At 32.5% G+C, this 24,039-nt stretch overlaps 1 protein-coding gene across 4 annotated transcripts in view; it reads right to left on the reverse strand.

Moving 5' to 3' along the window:
* Positions 1 to 24,039, reverse strand: part of LOC127705669 (PHD and RING finger domain-containing protein 1-like) — a 290,389-nt gene that overhangs the window by 262,008 nt on the left and 4,342 nt on the right. For all 4 annotated transcript variants that reach the window (XR_007983928.1, XM_052210000.1, XM_052210001.1 and 1 more), the window contains exons 2-11: positions 21,161 to 21,367; positions 20,639 to 20,820; positions 20,247 to 20,330; positions 16,531 to 16,649; positions 16,069 to 16,154; positions 12,540 to 12,787; positions 8,128 to 8,313; positions 5,137 to 5,357; positions 3,400 to 3,507; positions 1,549 to 1,667 (exon numbers count right to left, since the gene is read on the reverse strand). Coding sequence is in view for 3 of the 4 variants with exons in the window: in XM_052210000.1 (XP_052065960.1) it covers positions 1,549 to 1,667; positions 3,400 to 3,507; positions 5,137 to 5,357; positions 8,128 to 8,313; positions 12,540 to 12,787; positions 16,069 to 16,154; positions 16,531 to 16,649; positions 20,247 to 20,330; positions 20,639 to 20,820; positions 21,161 to 21,356 (1,549 nt within the window). In the remaining variant the exon portion in view is untranslated. The remainder of the gene's footprint in view (positions 1 to 1,548; positions 1,668 to 3,399; positions 3,508 to 5,136; positions 5,358 to 8,127; positions 8,314 to 12,539; positions 12,788 to 16,068; positions 16,155 to 16,530; positions 16,650 to 20,246; positions 20,331 to 20,638; positions 20,821 to 21,160; positions 21,368 to 24,039) is intronic.

Raw genomic sequence — 24,039 nt, forward strand, 5'->3', positions numbered from 1 at the left:
AGGCTTTAGGTTGTCAGGCTTGTGATCACTGTAGATAAACTACTAAGTGTTGTCAGTCTTGTGATCACTGTAGAAAACTACCAAGTGTTGTCAGGCTTGTGATCACTGTAGATAAACTAATAAGTGTCGTCAGGCTTGTGATCACTGTAGATAAACTACTAAGTGTTGTCAGGCTTGTGATCACTGTAGATAAACTACTAAGTGTTGTCAGGCTTGTGATCACTGTAGGTAAACTACTAAACGTTGCCATCAAGTGATTTTACATTTATATATTTATTAATGAGCAAGAATGTTGTGTGCAGTCGTACTTCAATATCAAAACAGTATACCATAAACCAACTTATTTTCACGACTGATTTATTTTCGCAATAATCTTTCGTCTTCCCTTATATAAAAACACATAAAAAATTAGAAACTATGGAAAAAATAAGTTGCTGAAAAAGGCTAGATGAGAATTAAAGCAAGGAAACAGCACGCCTAAGTAATACTTTTTTCCACTTCATTGAGGCAAGAAAAAAAGAAGAGTATGCATGCAAGGGTGAAACTATTAATCATTGGGTCCTAGTTTTTTTTTTATCTAAGTTCTTTTCAGTAATCAGAATTCATTTATGTTGGTGGATAACTATTTTAGTGGGTTGTGGAAAAATTGTATTTTCGTAGTGATTTGATTTCTTGCTTTGCCAAAATCTGCATACAAGTCTGTAGAAAATTTTAACTTTGTTGAACATTTATTTTGTTGGTTAAATCCATGAAAATTATTATCCAACTAATACTAATGAATCCAAAGTATTTCTTACACAAATCTTAATTAAGCTGTGATCTATACTTGGTTGGTATTTTATTTCCCTCCCATCAGTCAACGAATCAAATTCTGTGCAAAAAAATAAATTTTTGTGTTGACACTTTGCAATTTTTTTGTAAGATTCAAAGGGTATATTTTAATTCATTTATCATAAGGATTGATTGTTTGATTGTTGTTGCTTAACGTCGAGTGGCAAATATTTCATGCATGTTCAGGACGAGAACAAATTAACAATAAATACAATAGCTAGGTCCTGTAATAGTGGCAGTCCGGGATGAAGGTCGGGGAAATTTGGAATGCCACAGGTAAATGAGGGTATATTGGAGAGGGACAGAAATTCAGCCTTGCAACAGGCCACCTACGGACACCTCAAGTTGTTGTTGCAAGGGATCTCAACATGCAAAGAGCGTGGCACTCTCTTTATATGAGGCATCGGATTTAACGTCATAATTCTGATCAGACGTCTATCATAAGGGAGACTGGATGCTGTTCCAGTATAATCCAATTTTTTATCTTCCAGCTTAGGTGACTCAAGTGTCAATTGAGTATGTTTTTTTCTGTACTTAGAATTAAGAGTTCAGTGAATGTGTTGAATGTAAAAATTGACCAAAGGCCTTTCTATAGAAAATAGAATCATATAATAATGTTTTTTTTTTGTCATGGGTCATGGAAAACAATACCACTTGATGTGTGCAAAATTCTTCAAAGAAAGTTTGTCGGTTGTGTATGACTGCATGTAACCTTACCATCCCTATTAATAGTAACATCTTTGCTGTCTTTCCTCAGCATGGCTTGGTTATCCATGATACTGCCTAAAACATCAAAGCCTGTAGCTCCTGAGCTAGTACTGGGTGTATGGTCTATCCTGTAATAGGTTATGTAATTTGTTACATGAATTAAAAAAATTCGTAAGGGTTCCGCGGAACCCAGTGTCTCGCCTACTTTTTCTGTTAATCGCAGGCTCAACAAAAATGAGGAAGTAAATCAATAAAAATATTCCTCTTGATACTATCTTTTGATTGTAAGAAGTTTCTGTCCAAGTTTGGTAAAAATCCAGGATAGTTTATGAATCTAATAAATGTTTAAAAACTTTATCTGCAGACTGAATGTAATGTTAACTTGAAGAAAACAAAATTTCCTTTTAGATACTAGCATTTGATCATAAACAAGCTTCTATTAAAGTTTGGTGCAAATCCAAAATAGTATAAGAAAGTTATTAAAGTTTAAAAAACTTTAACCACAGAGTGAATGTGTTGTTTCCTGACAGGAAATCTAAGTCCATTTAAAAGTAAAATACGGAAAAAATGGATTTATTATTTTACAAAATTTCCTTCTAGATACTAGCTTTTGATCATAAACAAGCTTCTGTCCAAGTTTGGTACAAATCCAAAATAGTATAAGAAAGTTATTAAAATTTTAAAAACTTTAACCACAGAGTGAATGTGTTGTTTCCTGGCAGAAAATCTAAGTCCATTTAAAAGTAAAATACGGAAAAAATGGATTTATTATTTTACAAAATTTCCTTCTGGATACTATCTTATGATCATAAACAAGCTTCTGTCCAAGTTTGGTAGAAACCCAGGATAGTTTAAGAAAGTTATTAAAATTTTAAAAACTTTAACCACAGAGTGAATGTAATATTTCCCGGCAGAAAAACTAAGTCCATTTATAAGTAAAATACGGAAAAAATGGAATTTTATTTTTACAAAATTTACTTCTGGATACTATCTTATGATCATAAACAAGCTTCTGTCCAAGTTTGGTAGAAATCCAAGGTAGTTTAAGAAAGTTATTAAAATTTCAAAAACTTTAACCACAGAGTGAATATTTGTGGACGCCGCCGACGACGACGACGACGACGACACCGACGCCGACGGAATGTAGGATCGCTATGTCTCGCTTTTTCGACAAAAGTCGAAGGCTCGACAAAAACCAGACTTAGGGTATAAGTTGATGAGACATGCAACCCAAAAACATAAGTTAAAATACACATTTTTGAAGAGCTGTTTTTTTTTTAAATCTCTTTTTGGTTTACATACTTAAGTGCCCATGTCGATATACGCCTTCATTTTGTTGAATGCTAACATACTGCTGACTTTTTTAGGTACACAACCATGCCAGGATACCCAAGCAGCTTTCATGAAAACCAAAACATCAATTCAAGCATTTGCTTTGCAATACCTTTAAAGTACATTATCAAAATCTTATCATTCTTCAAATTATAGGTTTCAGAGAGATCAAAAGCAACATAATAATAGCAAAAAGTAAGTATGAAAGTTGGTAATATCAATTATATCCACTTTAATAACGTTAATAGTACCAATTTTACTGCAGCAGATGCACAATTAATGTCTCTTGTGAAGCTGGAGGCAAAAATATTCAAAAATTAATAACCAACAAGAAATATTGAAGAGAAGATAAAACCTGAAAGGACTGAGATTATGTTTTTTTCTACACATCCTCAAGTAATGTGCCAGAACTGTAAAAGTTTCATTAATATCTATTCACTGAGTTGGGAGGAGGTGTTCTTACAAGGCACATGGATACAGAAAACAGACATACAGGCAGGATGATCACTATGTAAATATATAGCTTACTTAATGACTGGTTTCCCAACTGGTTTGTGTGAAAACAATGATAAAGTAGAATATCTGGACTTTTTGGTAGGTTTTGCTGCAGATGTACTTGGATGGACATCAGGTTCACTGGAAAAGAAAACACAATTTTTACACAACTAGCATATTTTTTGTAAATTTTCCACACTTGTTCAATCCCAATATTTCTCTCTTAAATTGTAGGAATGTTGAACACAAATTTTTCTTTTCTTCTATGTCAAATTACAGTATTTGAAGTATTATGATTAACAAGAGCACACACACCGAAATGTCTCACCTGTTTTACTTATTGAATTCATGTTGATAGTCTTAAATCTGAATTTTTTTCAAGTATCACATAAACTTTAGATTAACAATTTTCTATGAAAATAGGGTCATGGTCAGATGAACCCTCCCAGACAGACATGTACACCTTACACTCATTCTATACACTATATATAGTGGTCCTATTGCTAATAGTACATGAGAAAAGGATCAAATCACAAAATCTTTACACTGACCAATGAACCATGAAAAATGAGGTCAAGGTCAACTGAATCCTGCTAGACAGACATGACACCTTACAACCATTCCATAATCCAAATATAGTTGGCCTATTGCTTATAGTATCTGATAAACTGACAAAATTAAGAAAACTTATCATTGACCAATGAGCCATGACAATAAGGTCAAGGTCGTATGAACCCTACAAATCATTTCATACACCAAATATAGTGGCCCTATTGCTTATAGTATCTGAGAAATCCACAAAAACAAAACATTGTCCAATGAACCTTGAAGTTGAGATCAAGATCAGATGAAAACGGTCAGTCGGACATGTACACCTTACAATCATTCCATACAAAAAATATAGTTGACCTATTGCTTATGGTATCTGAGATACGGACTTGATCATATAACTTCAACCTTGATCACTGATCCATGGAATAAGGTGGAGGTCAGATGAACTCCACCTGATGGACATGCAGACGTTGCAAGGAACTCATATACCAAATATAGTTACTATTACTCATAATAAGTGAGCATTTCACTTTTCCAAAAAACTGTAATTGTTTGTCAAGCATTCACTGGACCATGAAAATGAGGTCAAGGAAAATGGACATATTTCAGTTGGAAACTTCGTAACATAAGGTATCTGCACACAAGGTTTGAAGCATCCAGGTCTTTTACCTTCTAAAATATAAAGCTTTAAACAAATAGTTTACGCTGTTGCCGCCGTCAGATTGTATTACCTATGTCTCGCATACTTTCGTCGCAGGCGAGACAAAAAACCAACATTGTGAATTACATAGGATGAGATGTGTGAACAGGCACAAAGTTTTGCACACCCCTATTGTAGACTTGTAGAAAACAAAAAAAATACCTGAACTGTAAGAGTATTGAGCAATGTAATTCTTCTGATAAGATTTTCAATTTTTTGTTTACTCCACAATATTTTCCTTCTACAACATTTTGTTTAATTTCATATCTTATAATACATTTCCATATTTGAAAGTTAGGTCAGTTTGTGAAACCGAGGGCTGCCAAAATGTATGAACATGATGAAAGAGATTAGTACAAATACTCAATAAATTAAGCTAATTGAAAGGTCCAAGAAACTGCAGAGTATGAAAATCAAGTTGGAAAATTCACTTTTCATAACTTTCAAGAAAATTGCAATTTAATTTACTGTCTGATCTACAAGTCGCTATTTTGTAATCATATTAGACTGATTCTTACTCAGTGAATCCAATTAATTCATTTCGATCACCCATGATAGATAATGCTGAAATGCCAACATTGCTTTTCATCAAATCTACAGTCCTTTCTCCTGGTGCCTTCTGTAATGGAATTGTAGTACCAGTTGGTGGTTTTGAAAGCCCTAAATTTTTAGCAATTCTTGATTTGAATGATGTAGTAGGTATAACTTCTTTCCTGACTTCCCTATTCACCATTTTACCCTGAAAGAAAATTGTCAAAATTATAAATCTACAGTGAATTCTGTTGATATGGATCCCTATAGGTACTGAAAATTTTGTTGGAAAAAAACAGATGCTTGCACAGGTCATTTTTACAAAGATCATTCTTTGATGTGCATGCTTTAGTACACAAGTTCACTATTGACTATAGACATTTTCTTGCCTCAAGTGTTAGAGGTCATGGGTTCGAGTAAAAAACATATCAGATGTTCAGTTTTTGCTACAAATCAAAACTTTCTATTTGATGAAGATTATATATCTTTAAGCATTAAGCTTTGATTAATCAAAAAGTACTACCAACAAGTTAGACAGCAATATTATTCAAGAGAAGTAGATTTAAAATATATTTCCAGAACCAGCAAAGATGTTTGACCATACATTATAAATAAAAGATGCCCTAGCCTATCTGTAACAAGGATTTTATTGAAAACCAGTCTTTGTTGGAAGCTAATTATCAAAATAAGAATGAATTCTACATGCTCTATTATAACTTTTGGTTTTCAGCAAATAGAAACTAATCATAATTATTTTTGTAAACTTTTATCTGCATTTCATCTTTTAATAATAGTACATATAATTTTTGGATTTTCATATCAATATCTACCACAAAATGTAGTAACTGGCCTTATATAACCATGGCAGCTTACATTTATCATATTGAAACATTCTGTTAGTTCAACCATGATATATGCAACCTGTTACTATAAATCATTATGGCCTGCCATCATGACAAATGGTGGAAAGGATTAAAGTGCCATGGTAAAATACTGTAATCAGACTATTTGTGCTGAGTCCCAGGGATGGGCACGATTACTGACAAATGTAATCGATTAATAATCGATTACATGAAGGATTTTTGTGTAATCGATTAATAATCTATTACTCTGATTTTTGTATGTAATCGATTGCAATCGATTACTTTATCAAAAGAAATTACATTACTTTTCGATTACTGTCAATTACATTTTACAAAATTACAAAAAAAATAATAAAGTAAGTTAAACACAATTATGTTGCTCAACGTTTGTATAGTGGAAATTTAGAACTTTACCAAAAACAGCATTTAGAGCATTGTTTTCAAATTTTAAGTTGACATTTGTTTTCTAGATGGAATCTCTTACTGAGGATCAGAAATATTCAAACATTCTTGAAATTTTGGCTTTCAACATGAACGAGAGATGACATCGCATTGCATCAATCACTTATTTATATTGCAAGTTTGTTTTCAAAAATTTTTGCTTTCATACTGACTTAGAGTAGCTTTTTTGTTTTTACTCATTAAAAACAGGTATATTTTTATTTAACATAGTTAATTGCAATATTGGAAGTTTTCCTCTGAAAAAAAGTAGAATAATTAATTAGTTCAGCTAATTCAAAGATCAAAATTTATAATTATAATGACATGCATGAATTAATCCTTTTGTTTGGATAACCACCCTAATTACAGGTCATAAAACTGCCAATGGAGTACAATTTATAACCTGGGGCAAAATAATGTAAATCTCCCTCTTAATTAGACATAATTGAAATGAAAACAAAGTCTACATCTTATTTATTAGAAGTCTTTTATCTTCTGATTAGTAAAGACAAGAATTTTGTTTAGATTTTTTTATTCTCTAATCAAATTATAAACAATATATATTTATAGTGTCAAAATGGGATACATGTATCTATTTCTCCAAAAGAATTTCAGTGCATAGCCAATATTTCATTGTCGAAAGGATTTTGTGTACTTTCTTAATTTTTATATCATAACATTATAAGGAATCAACTGATTATCTATTCTAATCTAAAATTCCAACTCTTATTTAAAATTATGCTTTAAAGAATTTTAATACAAATAAGCTTACTACTTTAATGTAGTACAGTACTTAACTTAAGACTCATTTCTTATTTTATAAGGTCTTGAATTATTGACAAGCACATAAATCCATTTATTTTTCAAAAGCTAGATATAAAGTAAAATTTGGTAGGGATCTGGTTGATCATAATGCAGCTTGAGACAATAGATAGATATAAAGCAGTTGATAAACTCTTAAGTCATATTAATACATTCTGTTTTATCTGTACTTTAAAGTGATGAATACATACATACTTTCATTTAGAATAGGTTATATTTCATCAAACTATTTTACTAAAGTAATCGAAATGTAATCGAATATTAATCGATGATTTCATCACAATTTTTGCTGTAATCGATTAAATTATGATTACATGTAATCGAAAATGTCTTCGATTACAGATTACTGTCGATTACTGGAAAAAATGTAATCAATTACAATCGATTACGATTACAGATTACGATTACCCCATCCCTGGTGCTGACTTTTATACACGCTTAGCTCTTCCTTAACTAATGTTGCAATTTATTTTCAAAACTTCTGTATTTTGTTGATGTGGTCTTCTAGGGGATGATTTAATTTTGTTATATTTACAAAGATTAAAAAATAAAGAAAATAAGTTGGTTAACATAAGCGTAAAAAATCCTAAACCACTCATTTTAGTATGACTCAATTCTGTGTATGTACTTCTTAAATCTCGAATCACAAATTATATATTTTTAATCTTTATCAAAATATCACAATTCTATGTTCATGATGTAATGTTTCTACTCACAAGTTTCAAATATAAATCAGTCATGAAAATAAATAAAATTAGTTGGTTTACGGAAGTGTAACAATCCTGAAACACCCATGTTAGTACCCATCTCGGAAACCAAAAACTCTTCATAATATTTGAATAATAATATTACCACTAGTTTCTTAATAATCTGTTTCCTTTTACTTGTCTTTTTAGTGGTTTTCCTTCTTTTTCTTCTCTTCTTTCCTTTTCTTTTTGTAGTCTTTTTCTTCACTTTGGTTGTTTTTGCCTTTTTTCTGACCACTTTTTTCTTCCTTTTGACTGGTGATTTTCTAGGTACAGATGCACTAGCAGTAGCCTGAAATGGACATTTCATAATTCATATGTTTATGATCGTGTCTGATTAAAAATTGGGAGTCATCACACCATTTAAACATTTCAGAGATACCAAAAATATATTACAATGTAAACAGTTTCAACAATTTGCTCCCTCATCTTCTAATACTTAGAATTCAAAAACTTCCAACCAACCAAATTTACATTAAAGCTATTCCTGACAACTCTTGTTTTGTCACTTCTAAAATACTGTGAATTCATTTATTTTAGTGGGTACCAATTACATGGATTGAGGAGAAGTTGTATTTTCAGGAATACCCGATTTCAAGGTTTTGACAAATTCTCCATAATTTGCATTTTGTTGGACACTTGAATTCATGGTTTACCGAGGCCACTCAATCTCCCAAATGTGTACAATATTATTTTTGCAAAGAATTCCGCTCAGAAGCTAGGTGGCCGTCTTAAACTTGCAGTGAGGTGAGATTTTTTTTTTTTTGCTTCCTGTTGAAGGCCTTACTGTGACTTTGAGATGAAAAACAGCAATAAAATGCTGTTCCTTTGCTTTTTGTGTGATTTTTTGCTGTGCATGTACCGATTTTGTGTCTTGGATGGATACCCCATAACCTTTGTTTTTCTATCATATGAGTAAATATCAATAAAAATCAAAACCCTGACCACATGCACACCTTCAATATATATACAAACAGTCAGCCTAGTGAAAACTTCATAGCATTCAAACTGTAGGAGGAGTTATCCGGAAATGCTATGCACCTCTTATGCAAGTATATACTCCAAAAAATGATAAAGTTCAAATATCTCCCAAAAGAGCAAATATTAATAATAAACTGTTAACACAGAGATATGTCTCGCCTATTTGTTATTTTGATAATGCAAATGTTGAAATTAAAATGGCAATACTTTAACATGTAAGTTTTGCAAATATTCAAAGTCAATGAACCATGACTGTAGGTACAGGGCTAAACAATCTCCATGGAAATGAGATGTGCCAATGCTAATACAACTGCAAACCAAATACCATTGACTTTTCATAAGTCGTTCCCTTTAAACAAACCTAAACACAAACATTAACTTGTAAACTATGTAAAAGTTTCAAAGTTAATGAACAATAATTAGGGGGTGGGGTTATATAATCTCCATGGAAATGAAACTTGCAAATGACAATACATTTGCATACCGAATATCATTGACTTAACATTAGTGGTTCATCTTAAACTGACCTAATCACAAACTAATACATGTAAACTAAGTAAAAGTTTCTGTCAATAGACCCTGACTGAGAGGTAAGGACCAAATATTATCCATGGAAATGAGATGTGCTAATGCTTATACAACTGCATACCAATTATCATTGACCTACCACTAATGGTTTCCCTTAAACTGACCTAATCACAAACTAATACATGAAAACTAAGCAAAAGTTTCAAATTCAATAGACCATAAAATGAGGGGGCATGGCAAATAATCTCCATGGAAATGAGATATGCCAATACTTATACAACTGCACACCAAATATCATTGACCTACCACTAGTGGTTCCCCATAAACTGACCTAATCACAAACTAATACATGTAAACTAAGCAAAGTTTCAAAGTCATTAGACCTCGACTGAGGGGACGGGGCCAAATAATCTCCATGGTAATGAGATGTGCCAATGCTAATACAACTGCATACCAGGGCTTCCAAAATTATTTTTAGCCAGCCGGACATTTTATATATTATCCCGATTTTAATCCCTTAAGACTAAATAAACAAAAGGCAATTATGGTAATCAGTTGCCGAGTTGGCCATCCCAATGATTGATATTTAAAAAAAAAACATATTATTCTTTCTTTGTTCAAATTCGAAGTTCTGACGTAAACTGTTCAATTGGCAGTGCATCATCCTAAGTGTGCAACATCAGCGTACTTATATCTGCCTTAGACTCTTTATTTGTGCAAAATCATGTTGTCAAAAACTTTACTTTCGTTTTTAAATCTGAAACCGGATGTTATCTTGACAATGGTAAAACATGGACCAGAGACGGATACGTAAATTCCGTGTACGTTTGCAAAGCATGAATGAGTGTAAGTAGCTCATTCTACATTATTTCTTCAAGAAAATATTCGAAATAAACGTGAGATAAAGGTATCAATGACAATTTAAGCATTTTTTTAAGACATTAGGATGCATAATTAAATTTCACACCTGTGCACATTCACATGCGCACACGTGTACAAGTTCAAACAGAGACATGTCTCTGGTTCAAACAACGTGGTTATGACGATTTTTCATTTTCACCTCTTTAATTTTTTCATCAAATCTTATTTGTTAATGTATTTCTGATAATTTAAATCTTATTGACTAAATTAATTAGATGCAAACCGGTGAAATGTAAGAAAATAACTTTGAATAGACCGATCAATGTCCGGTTCAAAATAGTTTACCTGTCACCTGAACAGGTAAATTTCAGCTGTTCGACAACTAATTAGCCTTGATTAAAATGAGAAGGTATTAAAGTAGGGGTTGTTTTGATAGTACTTAATGATCATGTCACTTTTATGACCGGAAATGTGTGGCTGTTAAAGGCAAACGGTTGGGTCAAAAAGATCGCGAATTATGTTAAAATGACCGTCTCTTAAGAAAGCCTTGAAATCTAAAAAGTAGATGACCGTTTCGTGCTTTGCCCAGCCGGACTTTTACCGGACATTATACAAATGTACGGAATATATGACCGTTTTGGAAGCCTTGCTGCATACCAAATATCATTGACCTACCACTAGTGGTTCACCATGAACTAGACCTAATCACAAACTAATACATTGTTGACGCTGCCGCTGCCGCCAGAAACAGCATACCTATGTCTCGCTTTTTGACTCTGTCAAGGCGAGACAAAAATCAAACCCCTGACCACATGCACACCTTCAATATATGTACAAACAGCCAGCAAAGTGAAAACTTAATAGCATTCAAACTGTAGGAGGAGTAACTGGAATAACTATATACCCATAATGGGACGGACGGATGGACAGACAGAATGACGGACGGACAGGGGGGAAAACAATATGCCTCCCAACTTTTAGTTGCAGAGGCATAAAACTAGAGGCTCCCAAGAGCTTGTGTCACTCAACTGTATCCACTGTTGTTTTCAAAATCATGTAAAGTAAGGTTAAAATCATAATTAATGATATTAGATACCCTATAAATGATTGAGGCCAAGTTTGGTTTAATTTGGCCCAGTAGTTAAATTAAAAGCAGGTCATCCCATTGTAGTCTTACAATAGTTACTGAAGACCCTTTATTATTATTCAAATTAGTTTTCAAGTTGGGACCATTTGAAATTGTTTTTTTTACAATTTTCCCTTAGACTTCTATAGTAAACCCCTATGTTCTATGTTTAGCCATGGCGGCCATGTTGGTTGGACAACAGGGTCATTGGATACAATTTTCAATCAAGTTAACCTATTGAAAATTGTGGCTAAGATTTTTGTTACAGATTATAAATAAAAATGACTATAAAGGGCAATAACTCCTTAAGGGATCAATTGACAATTTTGGTTATATTGACTTATTTGTAGATCGTACTTTGTTGAACATTATTGCTGTTTACAGTTTATCTCTATCTATAATAATATTTAAGATAATAACCAAAAAACTGCAAAATTTCCTTAAATTTACCAATTCAGGGGCAGCACCCAACAACGGGTTGTCTGATTCGTCTGAAAACTAAAACATTGTTAGAATCAGCATATCGAAGAACCCCAAGAATTCAATTTTTGATTAAATTAAACAAATTTTTAATTTAGGATCCGTTGGACCTCAATGTGGTATTATCTAATTAATAATGAAAATAAATACAGGTTTAGATTCAGCATTTCAAAGAACCCTATATACATGTATATTTAATAAGTTTAATTTTGGACCCCGATTTGGACCAACTTGAAAACTGGGCCCAAAATCAGAAATCTTTATTAATAGACAATATAAGCTTAGTTTTTAAAGGAGTTCACTTCACCAAAAAAAATATATATATATAGCATTCAGAAAATTAGTTTATACAGAAAAACAAACAAACCTACAACAAAATTCTTCAAACAATTTACCAAAGCCCGCACGCCATACATCCCCAAATCAATAACCGATTTTTCCTACGAAAATCCGGTTAAAAATCTATTGTTTATCCCTCCAAAATGGAGGTCATTGGAAACAACTTAAATTTGAATTGTACATCATTTGAAACCTATCTATACCTGACTACTACTCTCTTCCATTCTGTCAGTGTCCTCCTCCTCATCTGACGATATAATAGCCCTCTGTCTTGATGATCTTGCAGTACGATCAGCTCTCTGTAATCTGATTTCAATTATCTGCTCCCGTACTCTTTCTGAAGCTCTGGTTCTTGCAATCTGTCTTCTTTGAGGACGCAGAGGTGGAAGATTATCTGTATTTTCAGAAATCAGCTCTGCTATTTCTTCATCATCATTTACAGTTATTGCTTCTAAAAATATATCATTAATGTTTTACTGATAGTTCAATTTTTCAGGAATATTTTAAGACAATTAGCTTTACATCTTAAGCATATATCTTATTCATCAAGATATCAAACAAATCCATATCAAGCAAAACAAAATATAATGGAAAGTATTTATAAACAAGATAGAGCTTTATGTATACATTATCCCCCATTTACGTCTATATAAAAATAAGGAGATGAGGTATGATTGCCAATGAGACAACTATCAGATTATGAAAATTCAAAAGATTTAACTTTAAGTGTCAAATATAATACATTTGTATGTAGAAATTTTGGGAGTGTGAACCTTTACCTTGTATAAAGTCATATTCAGAGGTGAAATTTGCAATTTCATTTCATTTTTAGGGGGTTTGTTGCTTTGGTTTGGTAAAATTTTATTTACCAAACTGATAGCATTGTAATGATTATATATATCACGTTTACTGGATACATATCAAACTTAGTAATACATGTACAAGGCTTATTACAAGATCTTTACAAGTAAATATGCTTCTTAACTTACAAACGTAACACATTGATCGGTTGATGAGAATATCAGAATTTAGAGGGATTTCATGTCAATAGCATGTTAATGTTATGAGAAGGTACACTACTTTGTACTTGGCTGACATGCTGAGTAATTTTTATAATGCCAAATGACAAGGTACTTGTTGCTAAGATGACATGTAGCCCTCCTGACTGTGTGCTGACCAGTCTTTGCTCTTAAATGCTACATGATAAGTAGGAAAAGCAGCACCAACCCATTTATAAGTCTGATTTGAGCCTAATAAGCATCAATGTTATGATGTCCCCAATTAAAGGCAAGCACCCTACCCCACCACCATCAAGGCAGTTATGTGCTGAAGTTTCATAATTATTTGTCAGTATTAATTATTGTGTTTTACGACGAGATATCAATTTCATATAAGTTTATATGCAGAATGTCTTATAACCATGACAGGGCTTCTGTGGCAGTGTGGTCCAAGTAGTGTACTGTATCACTAGCCTGTCAAAACTGAAATTGTGAGTTCGAACCCTGCACATGGCTGGTGGGTTCGACTCCAATCTTAACTGACTATAACCGCCAGTTTTTCTGCCAAAGGTTTGTGGTTCTCTCCGACTTCCTCTACCAATTAATACCGGCCTCACGATATAGCCAATAGTGCTGAAAGTGGCGTTAGACTCCAACAATCAATCAATCATTGAAATCAATCAATTAAAACCATGAAATTAAGTATGTAAGAAGATTACTATTTTACCTTCATCCATGAAAATTAGCCCCAACAAAAACAAATATTTCTATAGTATGTTAAAAATATCTAAAAACTTCATGTCTTAACATTCTGAAAATTTATATTTTCTATGATTAACACATCAAGGTATTCTGCCCTTCTATTTCAAGTCCACATCAACCAAAATTGTCAACATCAGAGAATTTTATACCAATGTAGAAGAAAAGCAGAAAGAAATTTGAATGACAGGCAGACGACAGGCTTCTGACAGTTAAAACATGTTTAAGGTCCACACCAAAGCATTTGCAGGTATCAAGTATTGGGAGTAATTATTCAATAAAAAGTCATTCATAGCACATTTTCTTTATTTGATGCTGTTGTAATATTAAAGGCACATTCAAATGATTGATCTGCTGACCAGGTAATGCACTTTTCTTTGTACCAATGCTTTATTTTAATATGCAAGAAAATGAGAAAGGGAAATAATAACAACAAGACCACACCCATTTTTTACTGAACAAACTTCAAATATATGACAAAGAAATTCAAACCAGCTTAATAATCTTTTAAGTAGATGTAGATAATCTTTTATATACATCATGTTCATGTAGTCAATTTTGTGCCATGAAAATATTTTTAATTCTAAAAATTAAAAATTAAAATAAAATTGAAATTATTGAAAATTTCATTTTAGAACAATATTATAATATATAAATAATTTGGGGAAGTCAAAATGCATGCAAAAATTAAGAAACTGAAAACAAGTCAAAACTTACCAAACATAATAAATTCTTTTGGATCTACTCTTTTGTACACTTAAAAGGTATTTATATGAGGTATAGATATATAATCAAATATAATAGCAAACTATATCTAAATGATTGTTAATGCTAATTTTGATGCCAGAATTTTTTTTTTGCATCAAAATGAAGCAAATTTTTGGAGAAAGAATTGATACAGCCATGATTGACTTAACATGAGGGTACCCAAATTGCACCTATTTTGACATTTTTTTTCCAACAACATTTATTAAGGATCCTGAAAAAAGTTTCCATTCAGTGTTTATTTTGTACATGTTGTAGATGTATCATTACTTAATACATAGTTTAACAAATTTAATTTTAATCCATACTGAATCATAGAAAAATGTTTGAACTGACCTCCAAAAAAACAAGAATCTGTAATGAAGAGTACCTACATGTAAATTGCATCCATGATTAGATAAACATCCATAAAAAATCAAGTAACTGATGTTTTATTTCTCAAAATATTAAGAAAAAATTGACATTAGTTCATGCTTACTATTCACTTTGTAAAAAATGGATGCCTGTGACAAATTATATTTGCTCATTTTTAAAAATTGACTTTTTGTAGAAGTTACATAAAGACATTTGTGTATATTTTACATTTTCACTGAATACTTTATCTGTTGATATATAATGTGTCAGTTGGGTGTATATTTAAATATGTATTTAGCTATGTTAAAAAAATGCATAATGTCTCTAATAAAAACTTGCTTTTTTTCCAAAATGGATGCAATTTGGGGTACTGTGATGTTATATATATTTAACAAACAAAAAGAAGAATGGAGATGTGGTCACGCTATCAAATCAACAACACTTGTAACTCAAAGTATTTCTAATCAGAAAGTAGGTGTCAGAAAATTTAAAGATCATTCACTATATTGAAAAATTCAAAGTAATGGCAAACCTGTAGTAGGTCAGTCTGTCAGACAGATCTGAAAGTGTTTTGACATTTAATCCATCACTATTTGCATATACAAAAAGTCACAAAAAACCTCAAAATGGATGTATGAACTTTTTTTCTAGAATTCTAGTATTTGCAAAGAACTGAAAACATGTCTGACAGCATTTATCTTCCCATTCTCTTGAAACCAAATTTGTACGTTCCTCAGAAAGCTCTAAAGCACTTTTTAAAGATAATTATTCATATTTCCCATCCCTCCTGAAAAAAAAGTCACAAAATGAAAAACAACCCACATGTTATTATGTTATATGTGATTATTTTTCATACCTGTTTCAGTTTGAGTACAGTCTGGACAAAACCATTCTTCTACTGGTATTTCTTGAAGGGAAGGGTTTAGACATTCACAATGGTACCTACAACATACAGCCATATCATTTAGTTTTAAATATAAAAATAATAGGAATTTCTTACATGTCTTACAGAATTTAAGTCAAGTCCTTTTTAATGGGCAACCTGGCATCCTTGCAAATTATCTAATGGCGTTGTGAACTCACCTTTTAACTTTTGAACTCATTTTGAAGTTTATAAAGTTAAGTACAATGTATCAAACAACTACAGAATGTGGCAGGGTTAAACATGTTTGCTGCCACCCCCCTTAATGTTTTGGTTTTTTGTGACACTGTTTCATTGATGTTCACCCTAATCTCGAGCTCTTATTCATAAATATAGATACCCAGTAAACAAAACCACCAACAATTTTACATTATTTTGCCTTTGAAAAATATATACCCTTGATCACAACCATCACAGAGCAGCAGACGGTCTTCTCTATCACATCGACCACAAATCTCACAATATGTAGGGTCTTCATCTTCCTCATCATCAATCTTCTTATCTTTTACTGGAATCTGAAAATAAATGATCACAAAAAATAATGTAGTATTGCCAATGAGACAAATATCTACCAGAGAACAAAGGGGTTTTACTGGAATCTGAAAATAAATGATCATAAATAAAATGCTCCGCTGGGTGCAGCTTGATACGACCGCAGAGGTCGAAATCCTGAACAGTTGGGGCAAGTATGGACACAACATTCAAGCTTGATACAGAACCGAATTTGGATTGTGATTAAATTTTTGACACAGCATAGGTTTCTGACACAGAATGAATGTGGTCTAAGAACTTAAATTTTTTTAATTTACCCATTTCAAACCATATCATTATTATTTGCTTTTATATATAAATCAGAAATAACCAATTTAAAATTGAAAATTTTAAAGAAAAAAAAAGGAAAAAAAAATCCCCCCCCCCCAATTTTTGAACCCCCTTATGATTCATCACCCCCAAACTCAATCCCAGCCTTCCCTTTGTGGTATGGTACCTTGCAGTACAATTTCAGAGAGATCCACACACTTGAACACAAGTTATTGTCTGAAAACTAGAAAAATGCTTGTTTTTTGGCCCCTTTTTGGCCCAAAATTCCTAAACGCTAAGGGCAATTAGCCCCTAACTCAAACCCAGCTTTCCCTTTGTGATATGGAACCTTGTAGTACAATTTCATAAAGATCCATACACTTACACACAAGTTATTGTCCTGAAACTAAAAAAATGCTTGTCTTTTTGCCCTTTTTTTGCCCCTAATTCCTAAAATTTTATGGCAATTACCCCCAAAATCAATCCCAGCCTTCCCTTTGTGGTATGGTACCTTGCAGGACAATTTCAGAGAGATCCATACACTTGAACACAAGTTATTGTCTGGAAATTAGAAAAATGCTTATTTTTGGCCCCTTTTTGGCCCCTTATTCCTAAACGTTTTGGGCAATTACACACAAACTAAATTCCAGCTTTCCCTTTGTGGTATGGTACCTTGCAGTACAATTTCAGAGAGATCCATACACTTGAACACAAGTTATTGTCTGGAAACTAGAAAAATACTTGTTTTTTGCCCCTTTTTTTGCCCCTAATTCCTAAAATTTGGAAGCAATTACCCCCAAAATCAATCCCAGCATTCCCTTTGTGATATGGAAACTTGTGGTATAATGTCAGAGAGATCCATACACTAACACATAAGTTATGTCTGGAAGTTACAAAAATGCTTATTTTTGGCCCCTTATTCCTTAACTGTTGTTACCATAACCCCCAAAATCAATCCCAACCTTCCTTTTGTGGTATTGAACCTTATGGTAAAATTTCATAGATATCCATTCACTTAAACTAAAGTTAGAGTGTGAAAACCAATGTGTCTTCGGACGACGACGATGACAACGACGCCAACGTCATACCAATATACGACCACAAAATTTTTTAGCGGTCAAACAAAAATAATGTAGTATTGCCAATGAGATAAATATCTACCAGAGAACATTGGACAATGATGTCAACAACTATAGGACACTGTTTGGCCTTCAATGAGCAAAATCCATACTGTATAGTAAGATTTACTTGTTATCTAGGATTGTTCCTTTTGGTAAAAATATTTTCATATAAATACACAACATTTTGCAAAACTGTAATTGTGAAGCCCTTTTGCCTACTCTAAAATATCTATTTTCTTGTCTATGATTTTTTTTTAATTAACAATTCTTGAATTATAAATTATATTCAAGACTTTTAAGGTAGTGTTACTGAATATACCTACAAGTGTGCAATGTCAAAATTAATGAAACTAGAGTATAATGATAGGAGACCCCGCCCTGTCACACGCAAATAAGTAAATTGTGATGGAATTTTAGAAGTAATCAAGGTTATTCCATTTGAACATAGCTTATAAAAGGCAGACATTTGGCTGATACAAAACTAATACTAGTGATATTCGACTTTTACATACAATTTTGTTAGTATGTTCAACATGGATTATGATAGGGTAATTACTTCCTTGTACATGACACACCTTCAAACAGTGGTGAAACCATGCCTAGTTCCATTACTGAACTCAAAAGGCTTTTAATTTGTGACACACCTTCTAACAATGGTGAAACCATGCATAGTTCCATTAGTGAACTCAAAAGGCTTTTAATTTGTGACACACCTTCTAACAGTGGTGAAACCATGCCTAGTTCCATTTCTGAACTCAAAAGGCTTTTAAATTATGACACACCTAACAGTGGTGAAACCATGCCTAGTTCCATTACTGAACTCAAAAGACTTTTAATTTGTGACACACCTTCTAACAGTGGTGAAACCATGCCTAGTTCCATTACTGAACTCAAAAGACTTTTAATTTGTGACACACCTTCTAACAGTGGTGAAACCATGCCTAGTTCCATTACTGAACTCAAAAAGCTTTTAATTTGTGACACACCTTCTAACAGTGGTGAAACCATGCCTAGTTCCATTACTGAACTCAAAAGACTTTTAATTTGTGACACACCTTCTAACAGTGGTGAAACCATGCCTAGTTCCATTACTGAACTCAAAAAGCTTTTAAATCATGAGGGTGGAAATTACTTGTATACCTATGTATTTTGGTGGCTAAGTTGAACTAAGTTTTTGACCATGACTTTCAATGTACAGTTTTCTTCTGTGTATGTGACACCTTCAAGAAGTGATGAATATTCATGCCAAGTTTCATTACTGAACACTAAAGGCTAATAAACTAACAAGGCTCATAAGATTTGTTACAGACCGTCTCATGCATATCACAGGAAAAAGTACATCACTAAAGGCCTGCTGCCAATTAACTGACAGGGCTCCAATTACTTATAAACATACTTCCTTATGTAATCTTCTGACGGTGGTCAGTTGTAAGCATTCCACTAACAAATGAGTATATGTAAATGATTGTGCAGTATGTAAGAGTGTTAAAAGGCTAATTTTGATATTAGACATTACAAAGAACTTTGATCATGACACTTGTTATCTTAAATATCTTTTTAGTATCTGAATGAACTCTATAGAACTGTCGCAATTAGTTAGAGCTATTTATCTATGACCATAAAGTTGCCTCTGTAGAACACTTAAAGATTGTGATTATTTTAACATGTTTTACATTCAAAGATAGACACATTTAATGTATATTCTGGTCAGTTTTAAGGTTGTTGCTCGATGTGAAAAGTTGGTTACATGTTTGCAATATATAAATATTGTACATGAACTCTATGTTGTCTTTTTAGTTAATATTGAAGTGTAAGAACATGAACAAAGAGTCAAATCTATGTCCAGACTCAAATCTGTCTGATTTGTGAAGATGATTTTGATTTTTTTGGTGTTTTAACACCACTTTTAAGCACTGCTTTTGTGCTATTTCATGGCAGCCAGTTTTTATTGGTGGAGGAAGCCAGGGTGCCCGGAGAAAACCACCGACCTTTGATAGGAAAACTGACAATCCAATTCAATTAAGATTGGAGTCGAGTGCACCTGCACGAGCGGTGTTCGAACTCACAACCTCAGTGTTGACTGGCTAGTGATTACAGTAGTAACTACTTAGACCACTCGGCCACAGAGGCCCCTCGTGAAGATGAAAAGGTATTTCTGACTGTATATCTATAACGTTAAAACCATCTTACCTTCTCATAGACTTTATCTCCATATGCATGTTTGGCTAAAATCAAATGGAAAACCTGTCTATCCACTGGACATGTATTAACGTTCTACAATAAAAGATAATCTCCAACTTTATCATGTTTTTACTTATTCGCAAAATTAATGTTGTATGTAAACTACCATATTTTTATTGAACCATTATATGCTCAAAATAAATTTCTTCATGACAAATTAAATATTTAAAGCCCTTTGGACACCAAGAAATTTTAAAATAGCTAATCTCATATGAAAATCTTCCAAAAATCTTTTTAAATATTGAGTTTGATTGATCTGTGAATATCTGCATTTTTTTAATTCTCTTAAATTACGTTACATTTTTTATACAGTACAAGAACTTTTCTCAAGATTAACATACATTTGCCCATTCCTGTATACACTCTAAGCAAAAACAATGGTCACATGATTCAGGTGTACCAATATCCTGGTCACGGAACTTGTTCAGACAAATAGGACAGTTTTCTCCTTCCCCATCATCATCACTGGTAACCAAGGTAACATCCTGACTGTCTTCATTTTCATCTTCATCAGTCTCCCATTCTGAAATAAGGTCAAGCATTTCTATGTTAACTCAATGAGAAAATCTAAATTGATGACAGGATATTTTTTTAGCAGCTATTGAATGTAGGAAGTCCCATGTTTTGTTTTAACAAAACATGCAAAAGGTGAACTAATTTTGATCAAAAACTAAAATAGGAACTATATAATGCCTTTAAAGGACAAAGATTTGTGAAAGCATCAGAAAATTCTCTGTCTGGAAAAGTGCAAATATTATTCTTTCATATTTTGACAGTTTGGGGCCCCTAGATGAAAAGTTGTCTCCCCCAACTCTATGCAGCCTATAGCAAATGTTACAAAAACACTAAAACTTTCACCATACCTTCATCTTCTCCTAATTCTTCTTCCTCCTCATCATCATCCCCATCTTCATCACCTTCTTCATCATCATCATCGTCATCATCCTCATCTTCGCTATCCTCCTCAGAATTGTCTTCATCCTCCTCCTCCTCCTCTGCTGCCTTATCTATATCCTCTGCAGGTGGGGAGAATTCTCTCAGATCTTTGAAAGCATCCATGTTAACTTGATCTATAAATGAGAATATCTTAATATTATAAGAAGATATGGTATCACTACCAATCAATCAACCATCCACCAGATAACAAGGATGTACATTTCATATATAGGTAATTAGTTATGGGACATTTTCAAAATGGATTTATTTTTCCCTTATTTGATGCTTTTGAATATTAACTTAGGCCACTGAAAATTGAATGTGGATTTCCCCTAACACAAGAAACATTTAAAAGGGCGTGCAAGAAGGAAAACTTTTTATTACATTGTTTTTGGGGTGTACTAAAATCAATGAAGCACATGCGAATTCGCTAAACAGACATTTTTTTTTTCTTAAACCACTGACAGGAAATTCTCATAAAAAAGTTGTTTGACATTTTACATATTGATCATGTTGATCTATAAGCTATCTTAAATTAAAGAAGGATAAATGAAATTTTTTTAAAGAAATTATCTGACAATAAAATCATCATTGATATAATTCAGTGCTCCAGCTAGAAATCAAAAGGGGCAGGGTGCCAGTGGAGGGCAGGGCACTTTTTTATGAAAGGAAAAGGCACTGCTCATTTCTTTTGTCTATGTTTCTGTGTGTATCACAAGTTCACATTCTATTTTTTACTGTATATGTTGTTAAGAAAGATGCATAAGTTGTTGTTTTGATTATTTATTCTATAAAATTTGCATTAGAAAATGTAATTCATACGACATGTTGATAAAACATGTCAATACACATTCATACATCACATCACTATCAACCAATAGAGGCAAATTAACTTACTATTCTCCCCCCCCCCCCCCTTTTCCAAAAAAAACCAACATAAACTAAACATCTCATAGTTTAGCATACATGTGACAGAGTTGTCTTATTTCAAAACTTTCAACTAGACTTCGGCCCTCAAAACTTTTTTTTCATTGTTTGTGTTAAGGAATTATTTAGTAAAGCTTCATCAAGTTGATGCCATGATAGTTTAACTTCACACTACCCATTTATGTAGGATTGCAGCCTAACATCATCATAACAACTGAACTGATAAATTTCTTAATTGACAATGTATAGAACATGGATTGCTAAAAGTATGATTATCAAAAATAAATTGCAATATATTTTTTTTGGTATGTTCAAAGACAGTTAATATCCTTAAGGTAACATTCTTATATAATTTTGTATTCAATTGGTAATTTATTCCTATTTTTAATACTAGATAATATTTTAGGAGCACAAATTTGTAATAAGCTAAAACAGGGGAAGTAACTCCAAAATTAATTTCTAACACGTTTACTGTTTGCTTGTCGCTCACAAGTTGAGATGGACGGCGTTTCTGTGAAGGCATAGTTGTATTTTGATGACTTAAATTCTATTCTAAAGTCATGAAAGTCTTCATTTATACACTCTTCTTGGAGATCGAAACCCAAGCTAAAATCACTCACTGACACATTCATCAAATTTATGACAAAAAGGTACATTGTCTTAATTAAATTACCTAGTTATTAACACCTTTGAAGTCTTATCCACTGTAATTGATTGTAATGACATGATTAATCTGGGGGCAATCACCTGGTGTCATATATGTAATTTAACTTTGTGATAAGAAATCATGAAACAAAAGGCAATTTTACCAAAACGACACAAGGGTTTTTGGGAAAAAGGCGTCAGGGCAGAAGGGCGCGGATGAAGGCACCCAGGGCGCGGCGCCCTTCTATTTTGGGCTAACGAGACCACTGTAATTGTCTTAAAAAAGACTCTTGCTCTTTTTATTTCTTCTGCTGAAAAAAAGATATTGACCAGTAGGGTAAAAACAGACCCGGCCGAGTTAGGGGAAACCAAAAGTCTTTTTTGAATGGCCTTACCTCAAGAAATAATCTTTGTAAACAGGGCAATAACTTACACACACATCTAATAACAGATCATTTGTTCTCTTCATTTTTCTGTACTCATAAATCCCTTTTAATAGCTAATTCAACTCAATATCATTTTATTCTTTATTTTCAGATTGTAGAATAGGTTTTGATATTTGCTAACATTGACTTACATATCAGTACATGACAAACTTTTATACAGTACAAACACAATCATAACCACATGGATTAAGGATGTTCGCTACTCTTATTTTTTTACTTTTTTTCAGATATTCGGAATCCTCTAGTTTTATCCATGTAGTGCCAATAACAATTTTGCCCACTGACCCCTACTTTTCTTTTCATAATTTTTTTGCGTATGGTTTTATAAGTCATTTTTGAAAATTTTATAAAATCCTTGTTATTTTTTCATAGTTTTTGAAAGAAAAAAGGTGTCAATGTTAAATGTATGAAAAGTCAAGAGAAAACCATTTCCCGCCAAATTTTCAATTGATTATATCTCAAAAAAAATACAACACGGACCTATCATTTTTTTCTAATTTTTAGGTTCCCTTATTCATATTCTATCAATCTATAACAGTCATTTTAAAACTTTGTTATTTTGAAACAGAGGAGCGAACATCCTTAACATTGTATAACTGTGTCAAGTTTTAACATTTCCATAAAATACATTGTTTTTTGTATATCATGTATATAGACTTCATAAAATAAATTGTAATGTTTTATCAGGTAACATTTTGCTATAGAAAATAAACATGCAACGATTTTAGGTAGAGATTATGTTTTTAACATTTCCTTAAAGTTTTGTAATTTTGATCTTAATTTGGAAA

This window comes from Mytilus californianus, unplaced genomic scaffold (assembly GCF_021869535.1).
Source record: "Mytilus californianus isolate M0D057914Y unplaced genomic scaffold, xbMytCali1.0.p SCAF_6, whole genome shotgun sequence".
NCBI lineage: Eukaryota > Metazoa > Mollusca > Bivalvia > Mytilida > Mytilidae > Mytilus > Mytilus californianus.